This window comes from Jaculus jaculus, chromosome 4, assembly GCF_020740685.1.
Source record: "Jaculus jaculus isolate mJacJac1 chromosome 4, mJacJac1.mat.Y.cur, whole genome shotgun sequence".
Taxonomy (NCBI): Eukaryota; Metazoa; Chordata; class Mammalia; order Rodentia; family Dipodidae; genus Jaculus; species Jaculus jaculus.
In genome coordinates, this window is record NC_059105.1 from 65,260,139 (window position 1) to 65,287,903 (window position 27,765).

Consider the following 27,765-nt stretch of genomic DNA (forward strand, 5'->3'; position numbering starts at 1 on the left):
TCACAGCGATCCTCCTACCTCTGCCTCCCAAGTGCTGGGATTAAAGGCGTGCGCCACCACACCCGGCTTGTTTTGTTTTTTCGAGGTAGGGTCTCACTCTGGTCCAGGCTGACCTGGAATTAACTCTGTAGTCTCAGGGTGGCCTTGAACTCACGGTGATCCTCCTACCTCTGCCTCCCAAGTGCTGGGATTAAAGGCGTGCACCACCACGCCTGGCATTAGTCATTGATTTTATTTTTATTTTTATTTATTTCTTAGAGAGTGACAGAGAGAGAGGGAGAGAATGGGAACTTCAGGGCCTCTAGCCACTGCTAACAAGCTCCAGATGCATGTACCACATTGTGCACCTGGCTTACATGGTGTGGTGGTTTGATTCAGGTGTCCCCCATAAACTTAGGTATTCTGAATGCTAGGTTCCCAGCTGATGGATATTTGGGAATTAATGCCTTCTGGAGAGAGTATATTATTGGGGGCAGGCTTAAGGGCTTTATGCCAGTGTTTGGCACACCCTCCTGTTGCTGTGGTCCATCTTATGTTGGCCAGGGGGTGATGCTCATGCCATCGTTTTCCCCTGCCATCGTGGAGCTTCCCCTCGAGCCTGTAAGCCAAAATAAACCTCTTTTTCCCAGAAGCTGCTCTTGGTTGGGTGATTTCTACCAGCAATGCGAACTGGACTGCAACACATGGGTATTGGGAAATGGAGTCTGAAACCAGGGTCCTTAAGCTTCACAGGCAAGCGCTTAACTACTAAGCCATCTCTCCAGACCCCTCATTGATATACATGCATATATATATATATATATATTTTTTTTTTCATTTATTTGAGAGAAAGAGAGAGGGGAGGGGCCGGGGCATCCAGCCACTGTAAACAAACTCCAGATGCATGTGCCCCCTTGTGCATCTGGCTTACCTGGGTCCTGGAGAATCAAAATGGGGTCCTTTGCAGGCAAGTACTTTAACTGCCAAGCCATCTCTCCAGCCTATCATTGATATTTTAAGGAGAATCTTACTTAAAGGTGATATGATTTAATAGGTTCAATTTGTAATGTGGATTGAAATGACTTGTTGGTAGTAGAGATAGAGATGGAGCTTAGAATATAAGATGAATTAAATGGATAAGGTTTATAGACACTACTGATGGGGGCGTAAACAAAAGGTATTTAGTGAATTTTGGGGGTTAGGAATTTTGACGATAGAGTTGGGACTATTGTGTTAACTACTATCAATAATAAAACAGGAAAATAATTCTGTTTTCTGTGATTTCCAAGATACTCTTTTAGGGTAATAACAGTGATACATTTCTTTGGATGGTAAGATTTCTTTTTTCCCTGACACCTGGTATTTACAAGTTGAGTTTGGGGCTGGAGAGATGGCTCAGTAGTTAAGGTGCTTACCTGCAAAGCCTAATGACCCAGATTCAATTCCCTAGTAGCCACATGAAGCCAGATGGGCAAAATGGTGCATATATCTGGAGTTCTGTTTGCAGTAGCTAGAGACTCATGTTCCCGTTGTCCCTCTGTCTTTCTCTGCTCGCAAATAAATATAATGTAATAAAAGTTGACTAGGAATCAGTAGATAGCTTTTGTTTGGGCTCTGTTTTGGACTTTTCCTCAGAAAAACACCTGCATGACTGCCTAGGTATCATCATCTCTGCTTTACCTTAAAAAACTTACATCATCTTAAACTTGTAAGTTAAGATTGAGTACCCAGCTTTTTTTTCCCCCAAGGTAGGGTCTCACTTTAGGCCAGGCTGACCTGAAATTCACTATGTAGTCTCAGGGTGGCCTCAAATTCATGGCAATCCTTCTACTTCGGCCTCCTGAGTGCTGGGATTAAAGGTGTGTGCCACTATGCTGGACAAAGAGTATCTAACTTTTTTAAAGATTGTGTAATGAGCTGGAGAAATGGCTTAATGGTTAAGGCACTTGCCTGCAATGCTAAAGACCTAGGTTCAATTCTCCAGGACCCACATAAGCCAGACGCACAAGGTAGTGCACATGTCTGGAGTTCCTTTGCATTGGCTGAAGGCCTTAGTGTGCCCATTCTCTCTCGTGATTGGCCTCTCTCTAAAATAAATAAAGTAAAATAGGGCTGGAGAGATGGCTTAGCAGTTAAGGCACATTCCTGTGAAGCCTAAGGACCCAGGTTTGATTCTCCAGGTCCCACATAAGCCAGATGCACATGGTGGCACATGCGTCTGGAGTTTGCAATGGCTAGAGGCCCTGGCACACCAATTCTCACTCACTCACTCACTCACTTTCCCTTTGTCTCAAGTAAATTTATCTTTAAAAAATTGACAGAAAAATTGTGTAATAAATTCATGGCCCAGGGGTGTCTAACCTATGGTCTACAGTGGCTCAAGATAACTATGAATGTAGCCCAATACAAAATTATAAGCCATGTCATCTTTCTAGCCTCCCTTTTTTGTCTTTGAGCAGGATATTCCTACATAGACAAGGCTGGCCTTAAGCCAGCAGTCCTCCTGTGTCAGCCTCCAAAGTATTATGTACAGGTATTTACCACCATGGTTAGCTATTTCTCTATTTTCCCTTTATCCCACTTTTGAGAAGTTAATTTGATATATTTTTTTTTGGATTTATCGAAGTAGTTGTCTTACTCTAGCCCAGGCTGACCTGGAATTCACTATGGAGTCTCAGGGTGGCCTTGAACTCATGGCAATCCACCTACCTCTGCCTCCCAAGTGCTGGGATTAAAGGCATGCGCCACCATGCCTGGCTAAATTTGATTTTTATTTAATTTTCTTTTAGCCTGCACTTGTTTTCAGCAACTACTCAAGAGTCTTGGTAGGAAAGTTCTAACGAGAACTCAAAGTACTTGTTTGCCAAATAAAGTTTAAAGAACAGGATTTGAGCTCTTTTAACATCTTTCCAGTTGCTTTTTCAAATATTCAGGAACTTTGTAGAAGGGGAAATTTATGTTACATGTTAAGAAAAAAATTGTCTTAGAGTTAGTTGCTGGTTGGTTGAAGAGTCAGTTTATTAAAAATGTAACACCTGGGCTGGAGAGATGGCTTAGCGGTTAAGCTCTTGCCTGTGAAGCCTAAGGACCCCGGTTCGAGGCTCGGTTCCCCAGGTCCCACGTTAGCCAGATGCACAATGGGGCGCACGCGTCTGGAGTTCGTTTGCAGAGGCTGGAAGCCCTGGCGTGCCCATTCTCTCTCTCTCCCTCTATCTGTCTTTCTCTCTGTGTCTGTTGCTCTCAAATAAATAAATAAATAATTAAAAAAAAAAAAAAAAAAAAAAAAAAAAAAAAAAAAAAAAAAAAAAAATGTAACACCTATCGTTCCTCCTTACAGTTTAATTTGTAGTCCTGGAGATTTGGAGATTGTATCCAGACTTGATAAGCAAGCCTTCTGCTACTAGAATGCAGGTTTATATGTTAGAAAGCGGGGGGGGGGGGGGGATCCCATTAGTTTTCTTGAAAACATGATTTGGAAGTTTCAAGTTGTTATTTAAAAAAAAAATGAGTGTGGGGGACTGGGAAAATGCCTTGGCGGTTACAGCATTTGTCTTTGAATCCTAAGGACCCAGGTTCAATTCCCCAGGACCCACATAAGCCAGATGCTCAAGGGGGCATATGTGTCTGGAGTTTGTATGCAGTGGCTAGAGGCTCAGGCATGCCAATACTCTCTTTCTATCTGTCTCATCCCTTCAAATAAATAAACAAATAAATATTTTTAAAAATGAGTGTGCTAACCACATGGGGTGTCTACCTCACATTGTGGTTTTCTTGGGCATACCTAATATAGCTAGATAGCTTGCTTTGGTCATTGAAGTGTGGCACAGTGTCTGCTTCAATATGATTGATACTGTGAAGATAGCTTGTATACCACCAGCTGACGTGATAGATATGAAAATTAAATCTTTATTTTTAGCCACTGTGATTTTTAGGAGCTATTCAAGCTGTATTGTTGTTAAGCACTTGACATGTGGCTAGATTGATTGAGGTAAACTGTAGGTATAAAATTCAAGCTGAAGTTTTGAGATTAGTATAAAAATAGAATGTAACACTTGGGAGTTTGAGGTAGGAGGATCACAGTGAGTTTGAGGCCATCCTGGGCTGAGACCCTGCCTCAAAAATAGTTAAATAAATAGAAAATAAAATATCTCTACTTTTTTCTTTTTTTTTTGAGACAGTCTCATAGTGAGCTCAGGCTGTCCCTAAAAACAGTCTGTAGCAGAGGATGACCCCTGGTCTCTTGTCTCTCCTTCCAACTGCTAGGATTATAGTCCTGAGCCACTATGCCTGGCTCTCAGTTTTTATAGTGATTGTCTTGTTTTGTTTTGTTTTTAATTTTATTTCTTTTTAAAATTTTGTTTATTTGCAATCAGAGAAAGAGTGCTAGGGCGCCTCCAGCCACTGCAAACAAATTCCAGACACATGCGCCACTTGTGCGTCTGTATGTTCTGGGGAATCGAACCTGGGTCCTTTGACTTCGCAAGTAAACGCCTTAACCACTAAGCCATTTCTCCAGCCCAGTATTTTATTGCTTTATTTGAGAGAGAGAGCACGAGAGCAAGAGGAAGAGGCAGAGAGAGAGAGAGAATGGGCACGTCAGGGCTTCCAGCCACTACAAATGAGCTCCAAACGCATGTACCCTTTTGTACATCTGGTTTACATTGGTCCTGAAGAATCAAAGAGTGGTCCTTAGGCTTCATAGGCCAATCAGTGCCTTAATCACTAAGCCATTTCTCCAGCTCCTCTCCCCCTTTTTTATTTTTTTGAGGTAGTGTCTTGCTCTCGCCCAGGCTGACCTGGAATTGGTTTCACATTGGCCTTGAATTCACAGCAGCCCTCCTACCTCTGCTTCCTGAGTACTGGGATTAAAGGTATGTGCCAACATGCCTGCCACTGCCCCCCTTTTTTTAGTGATTGTCATTTGAAACTAATACTTTGGATATTAGATTACATCTAATATAGTATTAAAGTTTACTGCTTATTTTTACCTTTCTTACATGGCTACTTCAAAATTTGAACTTGGATATGTGACTTTCAGTTTGTTTCTATTGGGCTCTCTGTAGTTACAGTTTATTCTGATTGAAATAGTTTGCTTTGGGCTAGAGAGATGGCTTAGCAGTTAAGCACTTGCCTATGAAGCCTAAGGACCTTGGTTTGAGGCTCAATTCCCCAGGACCCATGTTAGCCAGATGCACAAAGGGGTGTACACATCTGAAGTTCGTTTGCAGTGGCTGGTGGCACTGGCATGCCCATTCTCTCTCTCTCTCTCTCTCTCTCTTTCTCTCTGCCTCCTTCTCTGTCTGTTGCTCTCAAATAAATAAATAAAAATAAACAAAAAATTTTTAAAAAATTATTCTTTGGTTTTTCAAGGTGGGGTCTCACTCTAGCCTAGGCTGACCTTAAATTCCCTATGTAGTCTCAGGGTGACCTTGAACTCAACAACATTCCACCTACCTCTGTCTCTCGAGTGCTGGGATGAAAGAGCATGTACTACCACATCCAACTTAAAATAAATTTTGATAACAAGGAATGTGTGCTCTTAATAGAAAACCTTAACCTATAGTATAGTCATTTTCTCAAGATTCAAGCATCATAGAAGTTTCTTTTTTTTCTCAATTTTTATTAACATTTTCCATGATTATAAAAAATATCCCATGGTATTACCCCTCCTCCCAAGTTCCCCTTTGAAATTCCATTCTCCATCATATCCCCTCCCCATCTCACTCAGTCTCTCTTTTATTTTGATGTCATGATCTTTCCCTCCTATTATGATGGTCTTGTGTAGGTAGTGTCAGGCACTGTGAGGTCATGGATATGCAGGCCATTTTATATCTGGAGAATCATGTTGTAAGGAGTCCTACCCTTCCTTTTGCTCTTAACATTCTTTCCACCACCTCTTTCACATTAGACCCTGAGCCTTGGAAGGTGTGATCGAGATGTTACTCAGTACTCCAGTCACTTCTTTCCAGCACTATGATACCCTCTGAGTCATCCCAAGGTCACTGCCATCTGAAAAGAGAAGATTCTCTACCCAAAGTGAGAGTAGCGTTAATATAAGGGTATGAATATTAAGAGAAGTGCTTACTGGGCTGTTTGATATATACACTTACCCAGACATCAGCAGATGTCATCACCCCTAGGGCTCATGACTACCCCTGTTTAAAGTTTTCAGTATCAGGGATGTATTCTCCCCTATGGAGCAGGCCTCCAGTCCAGTTGGAGGGCAGCTGGTTTCCACCATGACAGATGTGCCACTGTTGCACCCGTTGGCTCATTTGGCCTGGCTGGCCAATTATAAGGCTTGCAGTGTCCACTGTTGAGTATCTTCACTGGTGGTATCTCTCTCTCCCATTGAACTACATGTAGAACGGCTTCTTCCAGCGTTCTTTCTTTCTTTTTTTTTTTTTTTTTTGGTTTTTCGAGGTAGGGTCTCACTCTGGCTCAGGCTGACCTGGAATTCACTATGTAGTCTCATGGTGGTCTCGAATTCACGGCGATCCTCCTACCTCTGCCTCCCGAGTGCTGGGATTAAAGGCGTGTGCCACCACGCCCGGCTTTCTTCCAGCTTTTTGTCAGCTGGTCTACATGGAGGAGGTTATCAGCTCAGTTCCAGCAGGATTTTTCAGTGGGCTTGCAGCCCAAGTATGTAGTCTTCAGCAATAGGGTCTTACCATCTATTCCTGGTGGGAAACCAAGGACCTCGGACATCATAGAAGTTTCGTGAGTGTGTGTGTGTGTTTTCAGGTGTGTGAGGGGACATGTGTGCCCCAGGGTATGCTTTTGGGGGGTCAGAGAACATTGGGGGGGGTGTAGGTCCTCAATTTGCACCTCATTTTGAGGCTGTATTTCTCATTCTCATTGTTCACTGTATTCAGCAGTTTAGCTCTGGTCAGTTCCATCTCCCATCTTTTCACTGGCATGCTGGGATTACAGATGCCCACTGTAGCTTTCAGCTCTTTACATGGTGCCTGAGAATCTGAACTTTGGTACTCAGGTTTGTTGGTTAAGCATTTTATCCATTAAGTCATTCATCTCCTTGTCCCTCAGCATTGAAATTTCTGTAGAGGCTGAGAATATGGAAGCAGAGGTAACACCTTTCCTGTAGAAGGAAAGTAACATACCTAATGTCTTTGTATCTTTAGGGGACCAAACTGGAAAACAAACTGTATTTTAGCTGCTATTGGCTCCACTTACCAACATTTTTTGTTTTTTTGCGGGGGAGGGGGGCGGTTTCAAGGTAGGTCTCACTCTACTTCATACTGACCTGGAATTCACTGTGTAGTCTCAGAGTGGCATTGAACTCACAGTGATCCTCCTACCTCTGCTTCTCAAGTACTGGGATTAAAGATTTGCACCACCACACCTGGCTGATGTTTTGTTGTTGTTTTTTTTTTGTTTTTTTTTTTTTTTTTTGAAAAAGAGATTTATTTTGGCTTACAGGCTTAGGGGGGAAGCTCCATGATGGCAGGGAAAAAAAGTGGCATGAACAGAGGGTGGACATCACCCCCAGGCTTCCATAAGGTGGACAATAGCAACAGGAGAGTGTGCCAAACACTGGCGTAGGGAAATTGGTTATAACACCCATAAGCCTGCCCCCAACAATACACTCCCTCCAGGAGGCATTCATTCCCAAATCTCCATCAGCTGGGAACCTAGCATTCAGAACACCTAAGTTTATGGGGGCACCTGAATCAAACCACCACAACTGTCCCCTGGCCCCCATAAACTGATATCCATACATGGTGTAAAATGCAATGCATTCACCTAACTTTACAAGTCCCCATAGTTTTTTTTTTTAATATCAATTCCAATGATGTTATACATCCTTACAGTTCAAGATCTTTTAACTGAGCCATATACCAAAAAATAACCTCAAAAAACCCATAATGGCCCAGAATAAACATTCACACTGCAGAAGATGGCATTGGGCATAGCAAAGAAATGTTCAGCCAATACAAGATTTAAAACAACCAGGGCAAACATCAAACTCTGTAGCTTCAAGTATAGCAACTCTAGCCAGTGACAAATCTCCAAGTCTGATCATTCTAACCAGCAACAAGTCTCTGGCATTCCAGTTCCTCCCCTCCAGCTAGGCTACTCAGTCCTGGAAAATTGCATTGGGGCCTGAGTAGCCATGTTGTGCTCCCAGCGTCTCCACTGGGTCTGCACTGCAATCCTTGGTTCGTCCTCATGGCCCCATGGGGTCTCCATGCAGGCAGCCAGCAAACCTGCTTCACACTGCCCATGGCCATTTCCAAAACAGAAGACCGTGTTGCAAACTCAACTCACAACCCTCTCTTTCCTGCATTTCTTATATTTCACAATACCAGGTAGGGTGCCAATATGTTAATCCAGCGGAGAATAAAGCAGACTTTGAAGATCAGGACACTTCTTGAGTACTCAGGTCCCTTCAAAAAAGTCTACATTCTTTTGTTGCCCAAGTACAGATCAGCTGGCCCAATCTCAAAGGTTGTAATCTCCCAATTGCAGCTGAACGGGCAACAGTTCACCCAAAGATTTTTCTTCCTGTGCCATATCCCTCTGCTTACACCAGTTCATTTCTACACAAAGCAAACCTGCACTACATCTCAGGACATAGGCATAAGAGCAAGCTTCTCACACAAACTGCTAGCCCAGTCCAGGCAAAGCTCTTTCTCACCCTCATAAGCCAAACCTCACAGTCCATAGTTCTTATACATTCAGGTCTTCCAACTCTGACCAGAATAATCCATCAAACTGTACTTACTGCACTGCAATGATTTTTTTTTTTAATGTGCTATGTTACTTGTGTGGAGGTCAGATGACAGTTTTTCAGGTCAGTCTTTGCTTTTCACCTTGTTATTTAAATTTTTTATTTTAATATATTTTATTTATTTTTTTATTTAAGAGAGAGAATGGGTGCTCCTGGGCCTCTGGCCACTGCATATGAATTCCAGGCACATGCATCCCCTTGTACATCTGGCTTACATGGGTCTGGGGTCCTTTGGCTTTGCAGGCAGGTGCCTCAACCACTAAGCCATCTCTCCAGCCCCCACCTTGTATTTTGAGACAATTTGCTCCCTTTGCAAACACCTCGGAATTTCTCCTGTCTCTGCCTCCTCTTTTTTTTTTTTTTTTTTAATGTAGGTCTTCTAAGATTACAGAGGCATGCCATAGTTGCAGCTTTTACAGGGGTCTGATCTGAATTCAGGTACTCAGAGTTGCACTGTAAGCGTTTCATTCACTGACCCATCTCCCCAACCCCCTCAGCAATATCTTATAATAAAGAAATGAGTTAGAAAATGATTGGATTGGTTTCTAAGTAGGGATGAAGAGGAATAGGCCAAGAAATTCGGGCATTTGTATGATTAGAAGCAACAGCTGCTTCTCAGGGAACTAGTCAGTAAGATAGCTGAAAAGACATTTTAGCAAATAATGGAAAGTTAGTCTTTTGGCAAAGATCCTTGTAAGGTTATGAAGTTGTTTTCATTGTTAAAATTGGGAAAGGCAAGCTTGGCCTTGTGGCTCATGTCTTTTAGTCCTGGGAGGCTGAAGTAGGAGGATCATTGTGGTTTGAGGCCAGCCTGGGCTACAGAGTGAGACCCTGCCTCGAAATTTTTTTTTCTTTTTAAGGAAAGGATTAAGGTACTCAGAGTAGAGGTCTGCCAAGAGTTGTTAGTACCTTTCAGATGGGTTGAAGAAAAGACACTAAAAGATATTTCCTCTTAAATCTATGTAAGCTTTACGTACCCACAATTAAATAGAAATAAACACATTCTCATGGGGCAAGAAAGCAAAGAAATGTGGTAAAACTAAGACATAGCTGATGAAAAAATCCAACTGGTTCTAAGGTACTGGCTGGCACTTGGAACTTGCTGGAATCCAATAGATGTTCTAGTTTTTTTGTTCGTTGTTTTGCTTTTTCAAGGTAGGGTTTCACTCTAACTCAGGCTTACCTGGAATTCACTGTGCATTCTCAGGCTGGCCTTGAACTCATGGCAGTCCTACCTCTGCCTCCCAAGTGCTGAGATTAAAGGTGTGCACCACCATGCCCGGCTAGTATTGTCTTTTTAAGATGTATTTACTTGTGCGCTGGTGTGCATGGCTATGGATAATCTTGAGTTGTCTGTGCTCTTCTAGAGACTCTTGAAGCTGCAAAGGAACCCAGTGTAGCTAGTCCCAACACTTCTATTCTTGCTCCATCTCCTGTTGTCCTTGGTGCATTAGGATTACTCTGTGTCCAGCTTTATGTGGGTGCTGGAGAATGTGGGGAGTGGTCTGCAGACTTTGCCAGCAAGCACTTTTAACTGCTGAGCCATCTCCCCAACCCTTCATCCTCCTTTAACCTAGTTGTGTGCTCAGAATTTGACTCAGCAGAAGAGGCACTCTGGTGTTTACTAGTGTTGGAAGAGGACCATATGGGGAAAACCTCCCAGAAGAGGTATAGAAAACAGCAGCAAGAAACCCCTTCCAGCTATACAGAGCAGAGAGACCTTCCTTTCGAACTGTTTTAGCTGGTTTTGTGAATTCCTTATTAATTAGGGATTATTTTGTCTTTTGAATAGTGGTTCTGTCTTTATGCATTTTACAGTATGTATATGTATTTATAAACAGGTAGGTTTGTAATTTAGTTATTAGGTTTCTGAAGAAGGGACTGCATCTCGGCCTGATTCAAGGATATGTCCACGACACCTACATCCTAGCTTGATTCTCTGACTAGGTAGTATTTGATTCCCTTCTGCAATGAGAGAAAACATTTTGCATATGAACGGAGTGAGTTGAATATTAGACCAGCTTAAGAGACAAGATCCTTCATAGTCTACTTCTCTTTGTCCAGCACATTGCTCTTTCCTGTCTGTAATCATGAGTGTTGGGTATGACACCTTCCATTTTATGACCATTAAAATGAGTGAAAAATTTAAGAATGGGGTGACTTGCCATATAGACCCCTTTAGTTTCTTGGCAAGTAGAAACATTCTCAAGTGGAGCCTGTTGCAGGGAAAGAGAGCTTCTCTGTTAACGTGAATTGGATTTGTAAAATTGGTGAGAATTGAACCTTTGAGATTTTGAGATGCTTTCTCATAGAACAATCTCACTAGTGCTTATTTGATGTTTCATCATATAATTTTGAGTTCTCAAAAATGGTTGAATTAAATACTTTGAAATTTGAGGGCAAAAGAAACATGTACAAATTCTAAAACTACCAAGATTAGATTCTGGTTATATTCCTTCTAATAGCCATCCCCACTCATTCACTAAGTGCTCCCTTATTTAGCTAGAAAACACAGGGAGAAACAGCAACTACAAAAAATCCCAAAGACACACACAAAAAAGTGAAACTAATAACCAGAGTAACTACTCAAATCTGTACAGAGGTGTGGTTTAGTGCATTGTTTTCTAACTCTTAAGTCAGATGAAACTGAACTAAGGTTGTTTTCAATCTACAGAAAGTTCTTTAAGTAATCCTGGGAAAAATAATATGCCTTGTAACAAAAGTTTGAGGAAAGGGAATCTTCAGTTTTTTAGGCAGGTTTTTCTTTCACTTAAAATATTTTGATACTTTCACTTTCATACATGTATACAATGTATTTTTATTATACTCACACCCCTATTCCATCTGATTTTTCCCCTTTCACTCCTGTTAAACTCTTTCTCCCAAACTATTTCTCTCTCTCTAGTGTATGTGTGACCCACCAAGTTTAATTATTTTTTTTTTTTTTTTTGCATTAGTAGGGGTGTGGAGTTACTTACTAGAGCAATCTACCAATGAATCCACTGTTAAGACCACTGAAGAAAATGAGTCTGCCTACTTTGGCAACTCTGCATAGCTCCTCAAGGAGTGATTGGGTCTTGTGAACACCTCCCCTGTTTATGATAGAGCATGGATGGGCCCAGTTTTGTACAGGTCTTTGTGAGGAGAAGATAGTGTTTAACCACACTCTTCTTCATCTTTCTTGTAGCTCTTAACATTCTTTCCATTCCCTCTTCCATAGCTTCACCTGGACCTTGGAGGGGGTGATGGAGATATCCCTTAAGACTGAGCATTCAGTAGTTAACTTACTGTCAGCACTTTGACCAGTTGTGAGTCTCTGCATTAATAACTGCTCACTGCAGAAAGAAGCTTCTCTGACCAGGTTGAGAGCATCACTACTAGTCTGTAGTATATTAGCATAAATGTTTAGAAGGTAGTTTTGATAACATGTTCAGTTTGCAAAAACAATAATGGAGCCCCTGTCCTCCCAGGGCCATTGACCTGCCCTCCGATTCAGCCATGGCCTTTTGACCAGGTTTATACTACCAAGCATGAATATAGTGGGCCTCAAATCCAATAAGAAAATGGTCAGTTACTGTCAAAACATTCATACCTACTAATGCTGAATAGTAGGCATATCTTGTGAAGGCATTACTGTTTAGTGTGTAATGGGTGTGCATATGCTGCTGCAGGGGCACATGGAGATGTCACAGGACAGCTACCAGAAGATGGGCCTCACCTTTCTCTTCGAGGCAGGGTCTCGGGTTTACAGCTACTTTTGCCTGGCTGCCTGTCTGCCTCTCTCAGCTTCTTGGGCAGTCTTCATTTTGGTTGGTTAAGTGAAGATTTGGTTCACCTAGTGTTTGTATTTACCTTTAACAGTTCTGGCTGATTGATACCAAGTGTAGAACTGATTAAGAAGTTGTAGATTGAAAGGGGTAGTAATAGGTTTGGTAGCCTGGAAGAGTTGATGTCACTGGAATTGGACAAGAAGACAGAAAAACATGTAAGATATATCAAAAACTCAAGAATTTTAAAAGTTTATGTTGGTGGCTTGGGAATTGAACCTGGGCTGTCAGGCTTGTGGTTTTTTTTTTTTTTTTTTTTTGGTTTTTGTTTTTCGAGGTAGGGTCTCACTTTAGCCCAGGCTGACCTGGAATTCACTATGGAGTCTCAAGGTGGCCTCGAACTCACAGCGATCCTCCTACCTCTGCCTCCCAGTGCTGGGATCAAAGGTGTGCTTCACCATGCCCCTTGGCTGTCAGGCTTTGTAAGCAAGCACCTTTAACTCACCTCCCCAGTCCTGAATTCCAGAAGCTTTTAGTGCAAAGTCTTAAGTCTTGTGCAGTACCATAACAAACTTTTGTTTGTTTGTTTTATTTTGTTTTTTGAGGTAGGATCTCGTTCCGGCCCAGACTGACCTGAATGGAATTTATTATGTAGTCTCAGGGTGGCCTCGAACATATGTGATCCTCCTACCTCTGCCTCCTGAGTGCTGAGTTTAAAGGTGTGCGCCACCACGCTTGGCTTATAACTAACTTTTAGTAATAAGTTAGGGCTGTTATTCAAAGATTAAATAAGATTTTGAGTTGCTTGCTATAGAAGGTAGGTAATACTTGTTTAACTGATTTTGGTGATAAATGTTTGTTCAAAATATTCTAAGCAACCCATGCCTTGAGGATTTTGAATTTGAGAAAAGGATTGCTGTGAGTTCCAGGTCAATCTGGGCTACAGTGAGACCCTGCCTAAAAATTAAAAAAATCCTGGTCATGTGTAATTTGAATTGAGTAGAGGTAATCTAGAATACTTATGAAACAAACAGATTAGTAAAGAATTAGTTTTTGTTGGTAAAAAGAAAGCAGTCATAGAATAATAATCTATATTCAAAGATGGGATTTGGGGAAAGATGCACTAATGTTAAAGCCAAGGTAATATGGCATATGTTTCTATGGTAATGTTTGGAAGTAACAAAATAGAAATTAGTTTGAAAATTTGTCCCCTGGTGCTAGATGGTGGTTGCTCACACCTGAATTTTACCACTTGGAAGGCTGAGGCAGGAGGATTGCTAAGAGTTCAAGGCCAACTCAGGCTTTAGACTGTTAAGAAAACTAAATAAAAATCTGTCCTACAAAACGTTAATTTCTTTTTTAATTTTATATATTTTCAAGCAAAGAGAGAGAGCATGCACACATGTGTGTGCCAGGGCCTCCAGCACTGCAAGTAGAATTCAGATGCGTGGGCCACTTTGTGCATCTGGCTTTATACATGGGTACTGGGGAATCAAACCCAGGTCATTAGGCTTGCGCCGTAACTGCTAAGCCATCTCTCTAGCCCATATTAACTTCTTCTGATTATGCTAGTGAAATATTTTCCTCTTCTAAGAATCGATATCTATAATTTAAAAACTTACCTCCTTAAAAGAAAAACTGAAAAAAATCTTAGCACCGAAATGTCCAATTGAATCTGAATAGTTATAAAAACCTAATTAAACAATGTAAGCTCTTCTAAGACTATACTGTAATTTTATTGAAGTGGTTGTTATGGCAGGTGAAACTGATTAAATGTAAGATGAAAAACCTATCAAATGAAATAATTTCATCAGTGCTTTAAAAAGCTGAAGGCAGAGATATGAAAGACTTTGATAAGAACAACAAAATCCTAATGAAAGAGTATTGCTAAAGGAGAATGCCTCATTTTATCAATAGTGCTATAATTTATATTTATCTTAGTGTTAGCTACTTATATTAAATATGCATATTCTAGGTTTATGAGACAATTAAGAATTTACTGTAAATATTCTGAATGTTATCTCTGCTGATAAATAATAGCTAGTTTTAGGAAAAGATACTAGTTGTTTTTTTTCTGTTACCTTTTGTTTTTGCCTTTTTTTTTTTTAAATGCGAGAGAGTAAGAGAGAATTGGCGTGCCAGGGCCTCCAGCTGCTGCAAATGAACTCCAGATGTGTGTGTATATCACCTATACACATAGGTGACCTTGCACACTTACATCACTTTTTAACATCTGGCTTACGTGGATCCTGGAGAGTCAAACATGGGTCCCTAGGCTTTGCAGGCAAGCACCTTAACTGCTCAGCCATCTCTCCAACCCCGTTTTTGTTTCTTTTGAAACCGAGTCTGACTCTCGCTCAGGCTGACCTGGAACTCACTTTTCTAGCCCAGGTGTCCTTGAACTCATAGTGCTCCTTCTAAATAGAAATTTAGTCAAGCCCTAGGTTATTAATGCTTAATTTATGTTGAAAATTAGTTTTATCTCTAAATCATGTTGTAATGTCTCTTGGTAAGTTTCATCACTTGAATTTTCTGCTTCCTTTTATAAAATTTTCAGTTGTTACCCATACCCAGGAGTGAATGTTTTTACACATGTATACACACACACACATTTCACATTTATTTATTTATTTGCAAAGGGAGCAAGAGGGGGAGAGAGAGAATTTGAATCAGAATGGGTACTCCAGGGCCTCTTGCCACTGCATATGAACTCCAAATACATGTGCAGTTGTGCATCTTGCTTGTATTTGGGTACTGGGGCATTGAACCTAGGCTTTGCAAGCTTCTGAACCATCTCTCCAGGCCCACAAACTTGTGATTTGGATAGACCTTAAAAACAACCATAGTCATAGGACAAAGATTCTATCAATGTTCTGTCACTAGGCCAGATGAAAAGAAGAAAACTTAGGACTTTGAGAAAGAAGATAGAATAAAAAAAACACAGTGCTGTTACTTTAAGTTCTTAAATGCATATAACCTCAAATTTCTCTTTTTTTTATTTAAACTTGTTTTTCCTCAGATACCAAAAGTCAAATTAAATTAGCTTATTTTTATGCAGTTAGTGTATATAGTAAAGATGTTAGTAGTCAATATAATGACTAGTTTTATAGTACTTCAGGAGCTGCTATTTGTTAACTCTTACTTTTGTGGGCTAACCTATAGAATTTACTATCATTTTATGATGTTTCTGAGTCATCTTTTAGTCACTGTGTAATACCTGAGATAATTAACTTTGCAAAGGTTTGTTTGGATTTTAGTTGTGGAGGATTTATTCCTGTGATCAGCATTCTCTGTTGCTTTTGCATTGCCAGTGTGTGGCACACCAAGACTGCTTACTTTATCTTGGTTCTGAGAGGTAAAAAGAAAGAAGTGGTAGCTGGGTTAAACCCCTTCAATGGTATGCCCTCAATGACCTAGACTTGTTTTGTCTTTTGGGACAGAATCTCCTGTAGTCCTGGCTGGCCTTGAACCTCTTGGTTGTTCTGCCTCCCACTTCCCAAGGTCTAGAATGATAGGCGTTTACCATCACACTGACCTTAACCTAAAGACCTTCTGGGTAAGCCTTTCTTCTGACAAGCTTCTCTGCTTCACATTTGTGCCAACTTGTGAGCTAGATTTCACTACATGGACTTTTGAGGGACAAGCACTATATTATTGCTGTGTGTCACCTGTCTGAGAGATCAAGACTATAGTGCCTGCTTTCACATCAAAACTTTTGGAAAGAGTTGGTATACTTTCCATTCTCTTGAATCTGCTCTAGACAGTTTTGCCCTTAATTAATTCATGGAGACCGCTTTTCTCAAGGTAGCTAGTGATTAATTGCTACATCATTACATCTAAGGGTCTTTTTGTTGTTGTTGTTATTGTCGTATTTGACTTATCAAGCATTTGATAGGGCTTAAAATGTTTTGGAGGCTAGGTCTCATTCTAACTAGGCTTACTGGATACCCATTCTATAGCCAGGCTGGCCTATCTCAGCTATGCAAATACAAAGATTATAGGTTTGAGCCCAGCCTAAAATGGTTTCTTCATTTGGCTTCTGGGTACCTGTTTATTCCTCAATGACTGCTTTTGTTTCTGCAAATTAGATTAAACCCAGAGACATTGAATATACTAGGCAAATTCTCTTTACTACTGAATTACATTTGTCAAATACTCACTGGCTAATCATAATATATTAATTTTGCTTTTGGTTTTTCAAGATTGGGTCTCTCTCTAGCCCAGGATGACCTGGAATTCACTATGTAGTCTCAGGCTGGCCTTGAACTCACAGAGATTCTCCAATCTCAGCCTCCCAAATGCTGGGATTAAAGGTGTGTGCCACAATGCCTGGTTTAATCTGTTAATTTTACTTATTTATTTGTCTATTTTTAATTTTTTTATTAACTTCTATGATTATAAAAAATACCCCATGGTAATACCCTCCTCCCTTCCCCTACGTATCCCTTTGAAACTTCACTCTCCATCATACCCTGTTCCCATTTCAATCAGTCTGTCTTTTGCTTTTCTTTTTTTCTTTTTTTTTTTGGTTTTTCGAGGTAGGGTTTCACTCTAGCCCAGGCTGACCTGGAATTCACCATGGAGTCTCAGGGTGGCCTTGAACTCACAGTGATCTTCCTACCTGTGCCTCCCAAGTGCTGGGATTAAAGGCGTGCACCACCACGCCCGGCTGTCTTTTGCTTTTGATGTCATGATCTCTTCCTCCTCTTATGATGGTCTTATGCAGGTAGTGTCAGGCATTGTAAGGCCATGGATATCCAGGCCATTTTGTGTCTGGAAGCAGCATGTATGGAGTCCTGCCCTTCCTTTGGCTCTTACATTCTTTCCGCCACCTCTTCCGCATTAGACCCTGAGCCTTGGAAGGTGTGATAGAGATATTGCAGTACTGAGCACTGTGGCCATTTCTTTTCATCACCATGATACTTTCTGACTCATCCCAAGGTCACTGCCATCTGAGAAGAGAAGATTCTCTACCAAAAGTGAGAGTAGCATTATTATAAGGGTATGAACATTAACAGAAGTGCTTACTGGGCAGTTTGATAAGCATAGCCATAATCTGTTAATTTTTGAGTGCTGTTAAAGATTCCTTCTTGTTGCTAGGACAGCATCTGACCAAAAGCAGCTGATGAGAGGAATGTTTTTTATTTGGGTTTACCATCTCCAGAGGAAACTTCATGGTGGCAAGGAGCATTATAGCATTAGCAGAGGCTGGACACACTTTTGCCAAAGTAGGTGGAAAACAGCAATATGAGAGTAAGCCAGCTAACACTGGCAAGCTAGGGGCTAATAAACCTCAAGGCCCACTCCCAACAACACCTCTTGTAGCAAGGCTCCACTTCCCAAATTGCCATCAGCTGTGAGCCAAGCATTCAAAACAGGAGTTCATGGGGGATACATAATGCTAACCACCACAGTCTACCCCTGGCCCCCATAAACTGATAACTATCCATGATGTAAAGTACAATGCATTCAGTCCAATTTAAAAGTCTCCATCATATTTTCAGTCCCATTACTGTTTAAATATCCCCATCGTCCAAGGTCTCTTTTTTTAAAATTTTTTAATTTTTATTAACATTATCCACGATTATAAAAAAAATCCCATGATAATTCCCTCCCTCCCCCTGACACTTTCCCCTTTGAAACTCCATTCCAAGGTCTCTTAACTATGAATTGTAAAACCAAGACATAATGGCCTGATAAATATTCTCACTGCAAAAGATGGCATTGGGCACAGCAAGGAAAAATTGAACCAATGCAAGATCTAAAACAAACAAGACAAGCATCAAATCCTGTAGCGCCAAGTCTGACATGTGTAACCAGTGACAAAGTCTCAGGGTTTCCACTTCTACCCCTGTAGTTAGGCTGTTTACAGTCCAAGGACCAGTTCATTCCGGGCCACCAGCTCTCCTTGATAGTTGTCTCATAACCCTGGTATCTCCTGAGGTCTCTACTGTAACCCACAGTTACCGCTTCATCAGGTCTCCATACAGAGAACCCTGCCTCACATTACCCAGTGGTCATTTGCAAAATACAAATTGCATTGCAAATCTAATGACCCTTTATTTCCTGCATTTGTTGTACTTCGTAATACTAGGTTGGCTACCAAATTTGTTAATCCAAAGGGGAATAAGGTTGACTTTAAAGAGCAGGACATTCATTTAGTATTCAGGTCCCTTACTCTCAAAAGAGTCAGCACTTTTTCTGCTTTCCCAGTGCAGATCAGCTATCTAATCTCAATGATGGTAATCTCTGAAACTTCCATTTCTTTCTGTGCCATATTGTTCTGCTCGCACCAGTCCTCCCCCCCCCCCCCCCCCCCGAGGTAGGGTCTCACTCTGGTCCAGGCTGACATGTAATTAACTATGTAGTCTCAGGGTGGCCTCGAACTCATCGTGATCCTCCTACCTCTGCCCCCCCACCCTGAGTGCTGGGATTAAAGGTGTGTAGTGTACCACCAGGTGCGGTTTACACCAGTTCATTTCTATGCAGTGCAACCCTGCACAAGTTCTTGGGACACAGGAAGAATGTTGTAAGTCTCTTACATATTTCAAAGCTCCTTCTTATCACTCAAGTCTGCATTGTCTAGTTCTTTATACATTTAGGTTTTTCAGCTTTGGTCAGAATAGTCCATCATACTGTGCTTAGAGTACTATAAGGCATTTTAGATAAGGTTTCAAATCCTTCTACATTCTTCCTACAAATCAGTTCCAAAAGCCAAAAGTTACACAGTCAAATTTCTATCAACAACAACCCCACTCTGCTGGCACCAAATGCTGGGATAGAACATCAAAAGCTGCTGATGGGAGGAAAGTTTATTTGACTTACAGTCTAGAGGAGAAGCTTCTTGATGACAGGGAAAAGATGGCAGAGCATCACCTCCCTGCCAACATGAAAAACAGCAGCAGGAGAGTGAGTCAGCTAACACTTGCAAGCTAGGGGCTAATAAACCTCAAGGTCTGTCTCCCGCAATACACCTCCTTTAGCAAGGCTTCACCTTCCAAACTGCCATCAGCTGGGAGCCAAACATTCAAAACACATGAACTTAGCTGGCGTAGGTGGTGCATGTCTTTAATCCCACCACTGGGGAGGCAGAGGTGGTAAGATCACGGAATTTGAGGCCACCCTGAGACTACATAGTGAATTCCAGGTCAGCATGGGCTAAAGTGAAACCCTACCTTGAAAACAAACAAAACAAAAAATACATGAATTTATAGAGGACACCCAATACAAACTACCACAAGTGTCTTGGCGTTTCTGTCTAAATTGCATTCCATGTAACTCTCAATATAACTGTATATGTTGATGATCAAACAATGGCAAGCTAGCATTCTCCCTTAATTCCACATCTATCACCTTATCACATCTATTTGACTACTTAATAGGTATCTAAACTTTTACCTCTTAGTTTGCTACCTCGAGTTAATGACAACTGTTCATTTTTCTAGTTACTAGTGTAAAAACTTTCAGTATTGTCTACTTTATGTTCTCAATTCCTCATAAAAATAACCTGTTATCAAACCTGTTGATAGCCATCTTTGGCCTTACTTAAAATATTTGACTTGCCGGGTGTGGTGGCGCACACCTTTAATCCCAGCATTTGGGAGGTAGAGGTAGGAGGATTGCCGTGAGTTCGAGGCCACCCTGAGACTCCATACTGAATTACAAGTCAGCCTGGGCTAGAGTGAGACCCTACCTAGAAAAATCAAAAAAGGAAAAAAAAAATTGACACATTCTATAACCCACAACCTCCTCACTAACACTAATTAAAACCATCCTTTTCCTCTTTTTTTTTGGGGGGGGGCGGTTCTCTGAGACAGGCTCTTACTATGTAACACAACTTACTGTGTAGCCCAAGCTGGTTGTGAATGTGGGGTTCTCCTGTTTCAGCCTCTTGAGTGCTAGGATTATAGCTATATATCACCAAAACCAATGACCACTATCATCTTTGTTGTAGTAACTTATATACTATTATTAATGTCTTATTTTCGTTTGTCTCCCAGAAAACTATATAAGACATCCAGGACAATCTTGTTTTAATAAAATGCAATTCAAATTATCTCACTCTTTCATTGCCTTTCAGAATAAGATGTGACGTTCTTATGATGTACTGCAAAGTAATATATATTATTTGTGATTTCTTACCTTTGGTCTCCTCCATTCTTTTATTTTTTTATTTTTTTTCTTCTCGAGGTGGGGTCTCACTGTATCCTAGGGTGGCCTTGAACTCATGGTGATCCTTCTACCTCTGCCTCTCTAGGGCTGTGTTTAAAGGCGTGTGCCACGATGCCCGGCTCTCCTGCATTCTTTAAAACCTCTTTACTTACTCTTCCTCCATATTCATTCTACTCTATCCACTCATGCCCCTTACTTTCTCCTGACCACTCCAGGTACATATTAATTGGTGTTTTTGTTACCTGCCTTTAAGTCTTTTTTTAAAAAACAATATTTTATTGACAACTTCCATACTTATAAACAATATCCCATGGTAATGCTGCCCCCCAACTTTCCCCTTTGAAACTCCACTGTCCATCATATCCCCTCCCCCTCTCACCCAGTCTCTTTTATTTTGATGTCATCATCTTTTCCTCCTATTACGATGGTCTTGTGTAGGTAGTATCAGGCATTGTGAGGTCATGGATATCCAGGCCATTTTGTGTCTGAAGGAGCTTGTTGTAAGGACTCCTACCTTTCCTTTGGGTCTTACATTCTTCCCACTACCTCTTCTGCATGGACCCTGAGCCATGAAAGAAAGGTGTGATTGAGATTTCATTGCTGAGCACTCTTCTGTCAATTCTTCTCAGCACAGTGGTGCCTCCTGAGTCATTCCAAAGTCACTGCCATCTGAAAAGAGAAGGTTCTCTACCAAAAGTCAGAGTAGCATTAATGTATGGGTATGAACATTAAGAGAAGTGCTTACTGGGCAGTTTGTTGAGCATAGTATATACTTTTAGCCAGACAGCAGCAAATGTTAAACCCCTGGTGCTCATGACTACCCCTGTGGTAGGTTATCATTATCATTATATTATTATTATTCCCTCCCATTGAGTGGGCCTCCAGTCAAATTAGGGCTGTTGGTTTCCCCCATAGTAGATGTACCACTGTTGTACCCGTTGGCTCATTTGGCCTGGCTGGCCAGTTATAAGGCTTAAAGTGTCCACTGTTGGTTATCTTCACTGGTGATTTCTCTCTCTCCCATTGAACTGCGTGCAGCATGGCTTTTTTTTTTCCAGCTTTCTATCAGTTGGTCTACATGGAGGAGGTTTTCAGCTCAGTTTCAGCAGGGTTTCTCAGTGACCTTGCAGCCCAAGTATGTGGAGTCTTCAGCAATAGGGTCTTACCATCTATTTCTAGTGGGTAACCAAGGGCCTCAGCAATGGCATGTAAAGTTTGGGGGGCATCAGGGGCCTCCCTGGCCAACAACTCATGGAAGGTATCCCATATCTGGCACTGAAAATTTTCTAGTAACAATCTATGGCTCCTGTGTGTTCCATTGTCTAAAAAAGTAGGTTTCCATATGACTTAATTGATATCCTCTTAGATTTTGATTAGTCTTCCCTCCACCTTTCCTTACTCAAGTCTCTTCCCCTGACCTCACTTAGACCTTTTCACCCACATTAATCTATTCTTCTATTTACATATATAGATTAGTCTTAATAGTTTTTATGTAGATATCTTTCTTCCCTACTCTGCCCCTCTCCTTCCCTTTCTTTCCGACTAGAGACTCAGGGACTCATAAAGCAGTCCTGGCTGGGATGGAACTACTAGTGATCCTTCTGCCTTTGTCTCTGAATGCTGAGATTATAGATGTGTAATTTTCATCTTTTCTTGTTAGTGTCTTGTCACCACTCTCCCCCCACCAACTTACCACATATTAAATAAGTACTCAGAAGTTAAAGAATTAAAAGAAAATGTGGCTCACTTACAAAGGCTTATAAAATTCCTCATGTTGTGTAGTTAAAATTTATCCAGATCTGTGTATGTGACATCCATATACTGTTCTTATTGTGCAGTATTTGTGCTATGTAGAGATTGGTAACTGATTGATAATAAAGGAATGGAAGCTAACAATTACATAATATCTGGAAAGATTGCATTCATATCTGATTCTCACTTCAGTCTCTTTACTGAGAATATAGACACAACAGACTGGATTTCCTGATTTCCTTCAACTTTTCCTGGACATTTGATGAAACTCAGTGCATCTGGCCCATGATAGTGTTTTTTTTTTTTTTTTTTTTTGGTTTTTTTTTGAGGTAGGGTCTTACTCTGGTCCAGGCTGGCCTGAAATTAACTATGTAGTCTCAGGGTAGCCTTGAACTCTTGGTGATACTCCTACCTGTGCCTCCTGAGTGCTGGGATTAAAGGCATGTGCCACTACGCCTGGCCATGATAGTCAATTTTGAAATACCTATTGAATAAGACACCTTGTCCTTCAAGGTGTTTTGGTTTATCAGCTAAACCTCTTAAGTGCTTTGGGTGATTTGTTACTCCTTCCCACATTGTACCTTGTCATAGCATTTAAACATATTTTTTTTAAATGTTGATTGTTTCTTGTAGCTTCTGCTGTCATGTTTGTATCTCTCAATTCCACTTGTTTTTCTATTTTCTTTCCTCCCTTCCCCTCTGCCCTCCCATCTTAATAGTAGTACATTCTTCTGCTTGTTGTCTTCTCAGAGTGCTTTTGTGATTCTCACAGGTAGGCTACCTTCTCTGCTCGTTCTGCTTATAGTCCCTGAGTGGCATAGCCTACTCTTTGGATGGGTGCCGGTACTATGTGTATTCTGAGAATTCCCACTTCTCTGTGTAGCACACCTCATTTCAGAGATTTTGTACTTACGCATCTTAGACTGGTCATGCTCAGTCACTGACCCTGACCACAATAGCGTTCTTTCTCCTTCACCTGGACATTCTTTAGTAGTAGTTCTTATATAATTGAATGGTACTAACATCCACCCTATTGCCCTGGCCAGAAATCTAATCATTTTCCTTGCTTAATTTTTAATGTATGTGATTATTCTGTAAACTACTGTTGACTGAGGTAGTTTTGTTGATTGTTGATTTTAACTTTTGGGTTGTATTACTATAAATTCAAGAACTACTGAGTACATTTTAATTTTTTTCATGGTCCTAGGGATTGAATCTAGGATTTCAACATGCTAAATCTGCACTTCTATTGAGCTATACCCAACACATACTTTAATATTATCTTTGCCCCAAGTATTAGTGACTACTATAAATTTAAAGTAAAATGTTTAGTTTGTTGTCTGTGAAGACAAAGGGCCCAGGTTTGAAATCCCCAGGGCCCACATAAGTCAGATGGACAAGGTGGTACATGCATCTAGAGTTCATTTGCAGTGGCTGGAGACTGTGACACATCCATTCTTTCTCTAATAAAAATGAAATATTTTTTAAAATTAAAAATTTAGTTTGCATTTTTAAAAATTTATTTGCAGAGAGAGAGGGAGGGAGAGAGAGATGAATGAATGAATGAGTGAGAAAGGATGATTGCACCAGGATCTCTAGCCAGTGAAAACCCTAGATACATACAGCACTTTGCATCTACATCTGCCTTTTTATGTGAGTACCAGGGCATTGAACCCAGGTCATCAGGCATTGTTGGAAAGCCCTTAACCACTGTACTATCTCTTTAGCCCTGCATCTATATTTATTCTAAGAGTTTACCATATAGGATTCTGTTCATCATGGCCTATTTTTTCATTTATTATTTTTTAAAATCAGTTTTTTGGATGAGAAAAGTTCTATTCTTTTCCTTTGAAAATGACATATTACTAATATCTATTTAAATAAAAATATTTGTCTCTGCCAAGAAAATGGAACCACTTATCTACTCTTTCATCATTGCATGCTCATTTTGTTTTCCTAGTCTGGTTTATAATAAAACTTCTCAAAAATAGAAGCTGTTTCCTACTTCTTTATGTTCTTCTGCAGTTATGTTGTAGCCATTGCAGGTAATGCTTGGCTTTGAAGCTTAAGTTCGTGAACCGTTTCAACTGAGTGCATTCTTTTATTTTCATGTAGTTACTGCAGGTAGATTGCTTGGTTGGAGATGAAAGATGTTAGAATTTGTTCCTCTGTGAATTAATTGATCACTAGATTTATGGATCAGTTGGCCAAGCCTGATGGCACAGGCTTGTAATCTCAGCTACTTGGGAGTCTGAAGCAGGAGGATTGCAAGTTCAAGGCCAGCCTGGACAATTTAATTAGTTGAGTCTTTCTCAAAATAATAAGTTTAAAACAAGGGATAAGGGACTGGGAATGTATATAGTTCACAGTATAGTGGTGGTTTACCATTTGTGAGGTCCCAGGTTTAATCCTCAGTACCACAATTGACTAATTAAACAGTTGAAATTGTAGCTTCACTTTTGTTATTGAAATCTAAAGTTATAAAGTAAGTCCGTTATTCCTTGTTTTACTTAATCTCAATAATTGTGTTAAAAAGAAAAAGGTACAATAAATAATAATAATTATGTACTGCAAGCAGGTGATTTTCTGACCTACATTACATTCACTTTACCTTAGAAACGTTTGGGTCTCGTGTTGTCTCTCTGGGCCAGTGGGCTGCTTCTCATCTGCACTTTATCTTCTCCTTCTATAGATATTAGGATCAAGGAAGAAGAACCTGATCCTGAAGAGTGGCAGCTCAGTGGTGATTCTACATTGAATACCAATGATCTAACACACTTAAGAGTACAAGTGGTAGATGAAGAAGGGGACCAACAACACCAAGAAGGAAAAAGACTTCGGAGGGTAGCTTGTACCTGTCCCAACTGTAAAGAAGGTGGTGGGAGGTATGCACACACCAACAATGTGCTGTTATGTTTTCTTAAGAGCGCTAATTTCATCACCCTAGCTTTTAAAATACCACATGCCATGTCACTTAATTATGGGAAAATATTCACCACATGATCATTTTGGGTATGTGAGTAGAGGAAGAAACATACAACCAAAATTTGGGATCTGAATGTATTTTTTAAACTAAAATGACTTAGTTTAAAAAAAAAACAAACATAATGCGTTTTATTGGCCCATGTCAAAATTAGCCTGTTTACAAACCAGCCATGCATTTGATCAACAGAAAATTGTTAGCTTGGGAATAAGTGATAAAAACAGTAAGTTGAGAAATAGTTAAGCAATAAGCACTAAATGGACAGGTAGGGTTTTTTTTTTTTTTTAAATTGATAACAGTTAAGTTTCCTTCAAGATTTAATCGTCAGGATACTTTTTTTTTTTTATAGCTTTAAAATACATAGAGCAAAAACAAATGCTAAAGCCATGCTAATCAAATTCCCAGTCATGATGAAAAGTCTAGACACCTTTCTCATATGTACTGTTTAAGTACACAAAACATGCTAAATAATATTAACTGTGTTTATAAATACATAGTTTATAAGCAATCATCTTTCTGTCTTCTGGTTGGTCTTACTAGTTGATTAACATGTTGACTGGCCCATTTGCAATAATAAGTATGGCTAGGGCTATAGCTCTGAGGATCTAGACCACAAAAGGGAGAAGAAAGGGAGAGGCTAATAACTTCTAGTATTTGAAAACTTAACTATTGTTCATTCTCACAAGTGACAAATAGAAGGTGAATGACTTAAGAAAACACATGGACTCAGCTGAATCAGGAGGGTTGCTGTGAGTTTGATACCAGCCTGAATTACAGTGTGAGACCCTGTCTCATACAGAACAAACAGAGTATACATCATTGAGTTTTGGACCCATCTACATACTCTAGAGCTTTAACTATTATGTTGCCACCCAGTTGATTGCTTCTACAGCTTTACAAAGTTGTATTCATTTTAGTTATGTTGTTTAAAGTTTCATTAAATGTGATTCTGAGTAGGCCCTAACTTTTCTGAGATTTACTCCATTTTAGAGGAGCTCTTAAGATAAATTATTTATATAAGTCAAACCTGTTTGGAGGCCCAGGGCCTGACCTTTGTTTTATTTATTCTTTAAAGTAAAAAATAATTAAACATGCTCCTGAAAGTTCAGAGGTAAAGAAAGGGACTAAGGACGTGGCTTTGCGAGTAAGAAGAAAGCTTGCTATGTGAGCATGAGGACCTGAGGAGTTTGATCTCCAGCCCCCACATAAAAAGCTGAGTATGGCTGTGAATGCTGGTAACCCAAGTGCTGGGAAGGGAGCGACACAGAAGGGATGGCTGGGGCTCACTGGTCAGCCACACAAATGCATGGAGCACACACATGTGCATGCACCACACAAATTACACACACTCCCCCCAAAAGTACTTTTTTGAAAACAACAAAATCCTACCCTACTTCACTGTAACATTTTTGTTCCTATGTTTTCTAGACTCTACATACATATTATAAAGTAGACCATCTGTTTGCATGTCTCTTGTTTTGGAATTTTTCATGACCATATTCTTGAGTCTGATCTGCATCATTTTTTGAGTCTCTGTGTAGTATTCTATTGTGTATAGGTCTCTAACTTACCATCTCCCTGTGTTTGGGGTTTGTTGTCATAGTCCTCACACGCATGTTGCACATTGACTTCATTTTCTTGCCAGTATAAGTTGAGAGAAGTAGACTTGCTGGATAAAAGCTATTGTCTGCTAGAGAAGCTATGTGTCTCTTTCCACTTGTACCACAGTGTTTGAGAGAATCTGCTTTTCTATGTGCTGATCAATAATGAATTCTTAACATTTTTTAACCTTCTAAAGTTTTAACAGGCAAGAAATAAAAACAGTTATTTTAGTTAGTGTATGCTTTAATTGCTTGGTGAGTTTGGGTACTTTTACCATTTTGAAATTTACTTTGTGAAATGTTTCTTTGTCTTGTGAATCTGTTACTTTATATGTGAACTGTCTGTAATGTGCAAATACTTTTTCTCACTTCCACATTACCTTTAACTCTGTCAGGGGTTTGCAAAATGTATTGTTGGATAAGTAAAGAAGTTCCATCACTTACAGTTTGCAAACTTTTTCAAGCACAAAAAACTTAAGTTGATCTCTCTTATTAAATACCTTATTATCATACTTTTAATAGTTATCCCATACCAAGAATTATAAAAATAGTTTTCTGCCAGAGTGAAAGTATTCTTTAACTTAGATTTTAAAAAAATAGAGTGTGGCCTCTTTTCTTAACCATTTTCTTTATATTTTGCTTTTTAAAGCAAGGTATAAAAATGTTCCAAAGTTGTATTGAGCTACCCTGTATTTACTGAAAAGAACCAACCTTTAGAGATTTTGCTTTAGAGGAAGAAGCCATTGTAATAAACTAAAT

At 40.1% G+C, this 27,765-nt stretch overlaps 1 protein-coding gene across 2 annotated transcripts in view; it reads left to right on the forward strand.

The window, feature by feature from the left end:
* Sp3 (Sp3 transcription factor) overlaps window positions 1-27,765 on the forward strand; it is a 58,664-nt gene that overhangs the window by 23,830 nt on the left and 7,069 nt on the right. For both annotated transcript variants that reach the window (XM_045146980.1, XM_045146979.1), the window contains one exon: window positions 25,115-25,307. In XM_045146980.1, coding sequence (XP_045002915.1) covers window positions 25,115-25,307 — 193 coding nt within the window. The remainder of the gene's footprint in view (window positions 1-25,114; window positions 25,308-27,765) is intronic.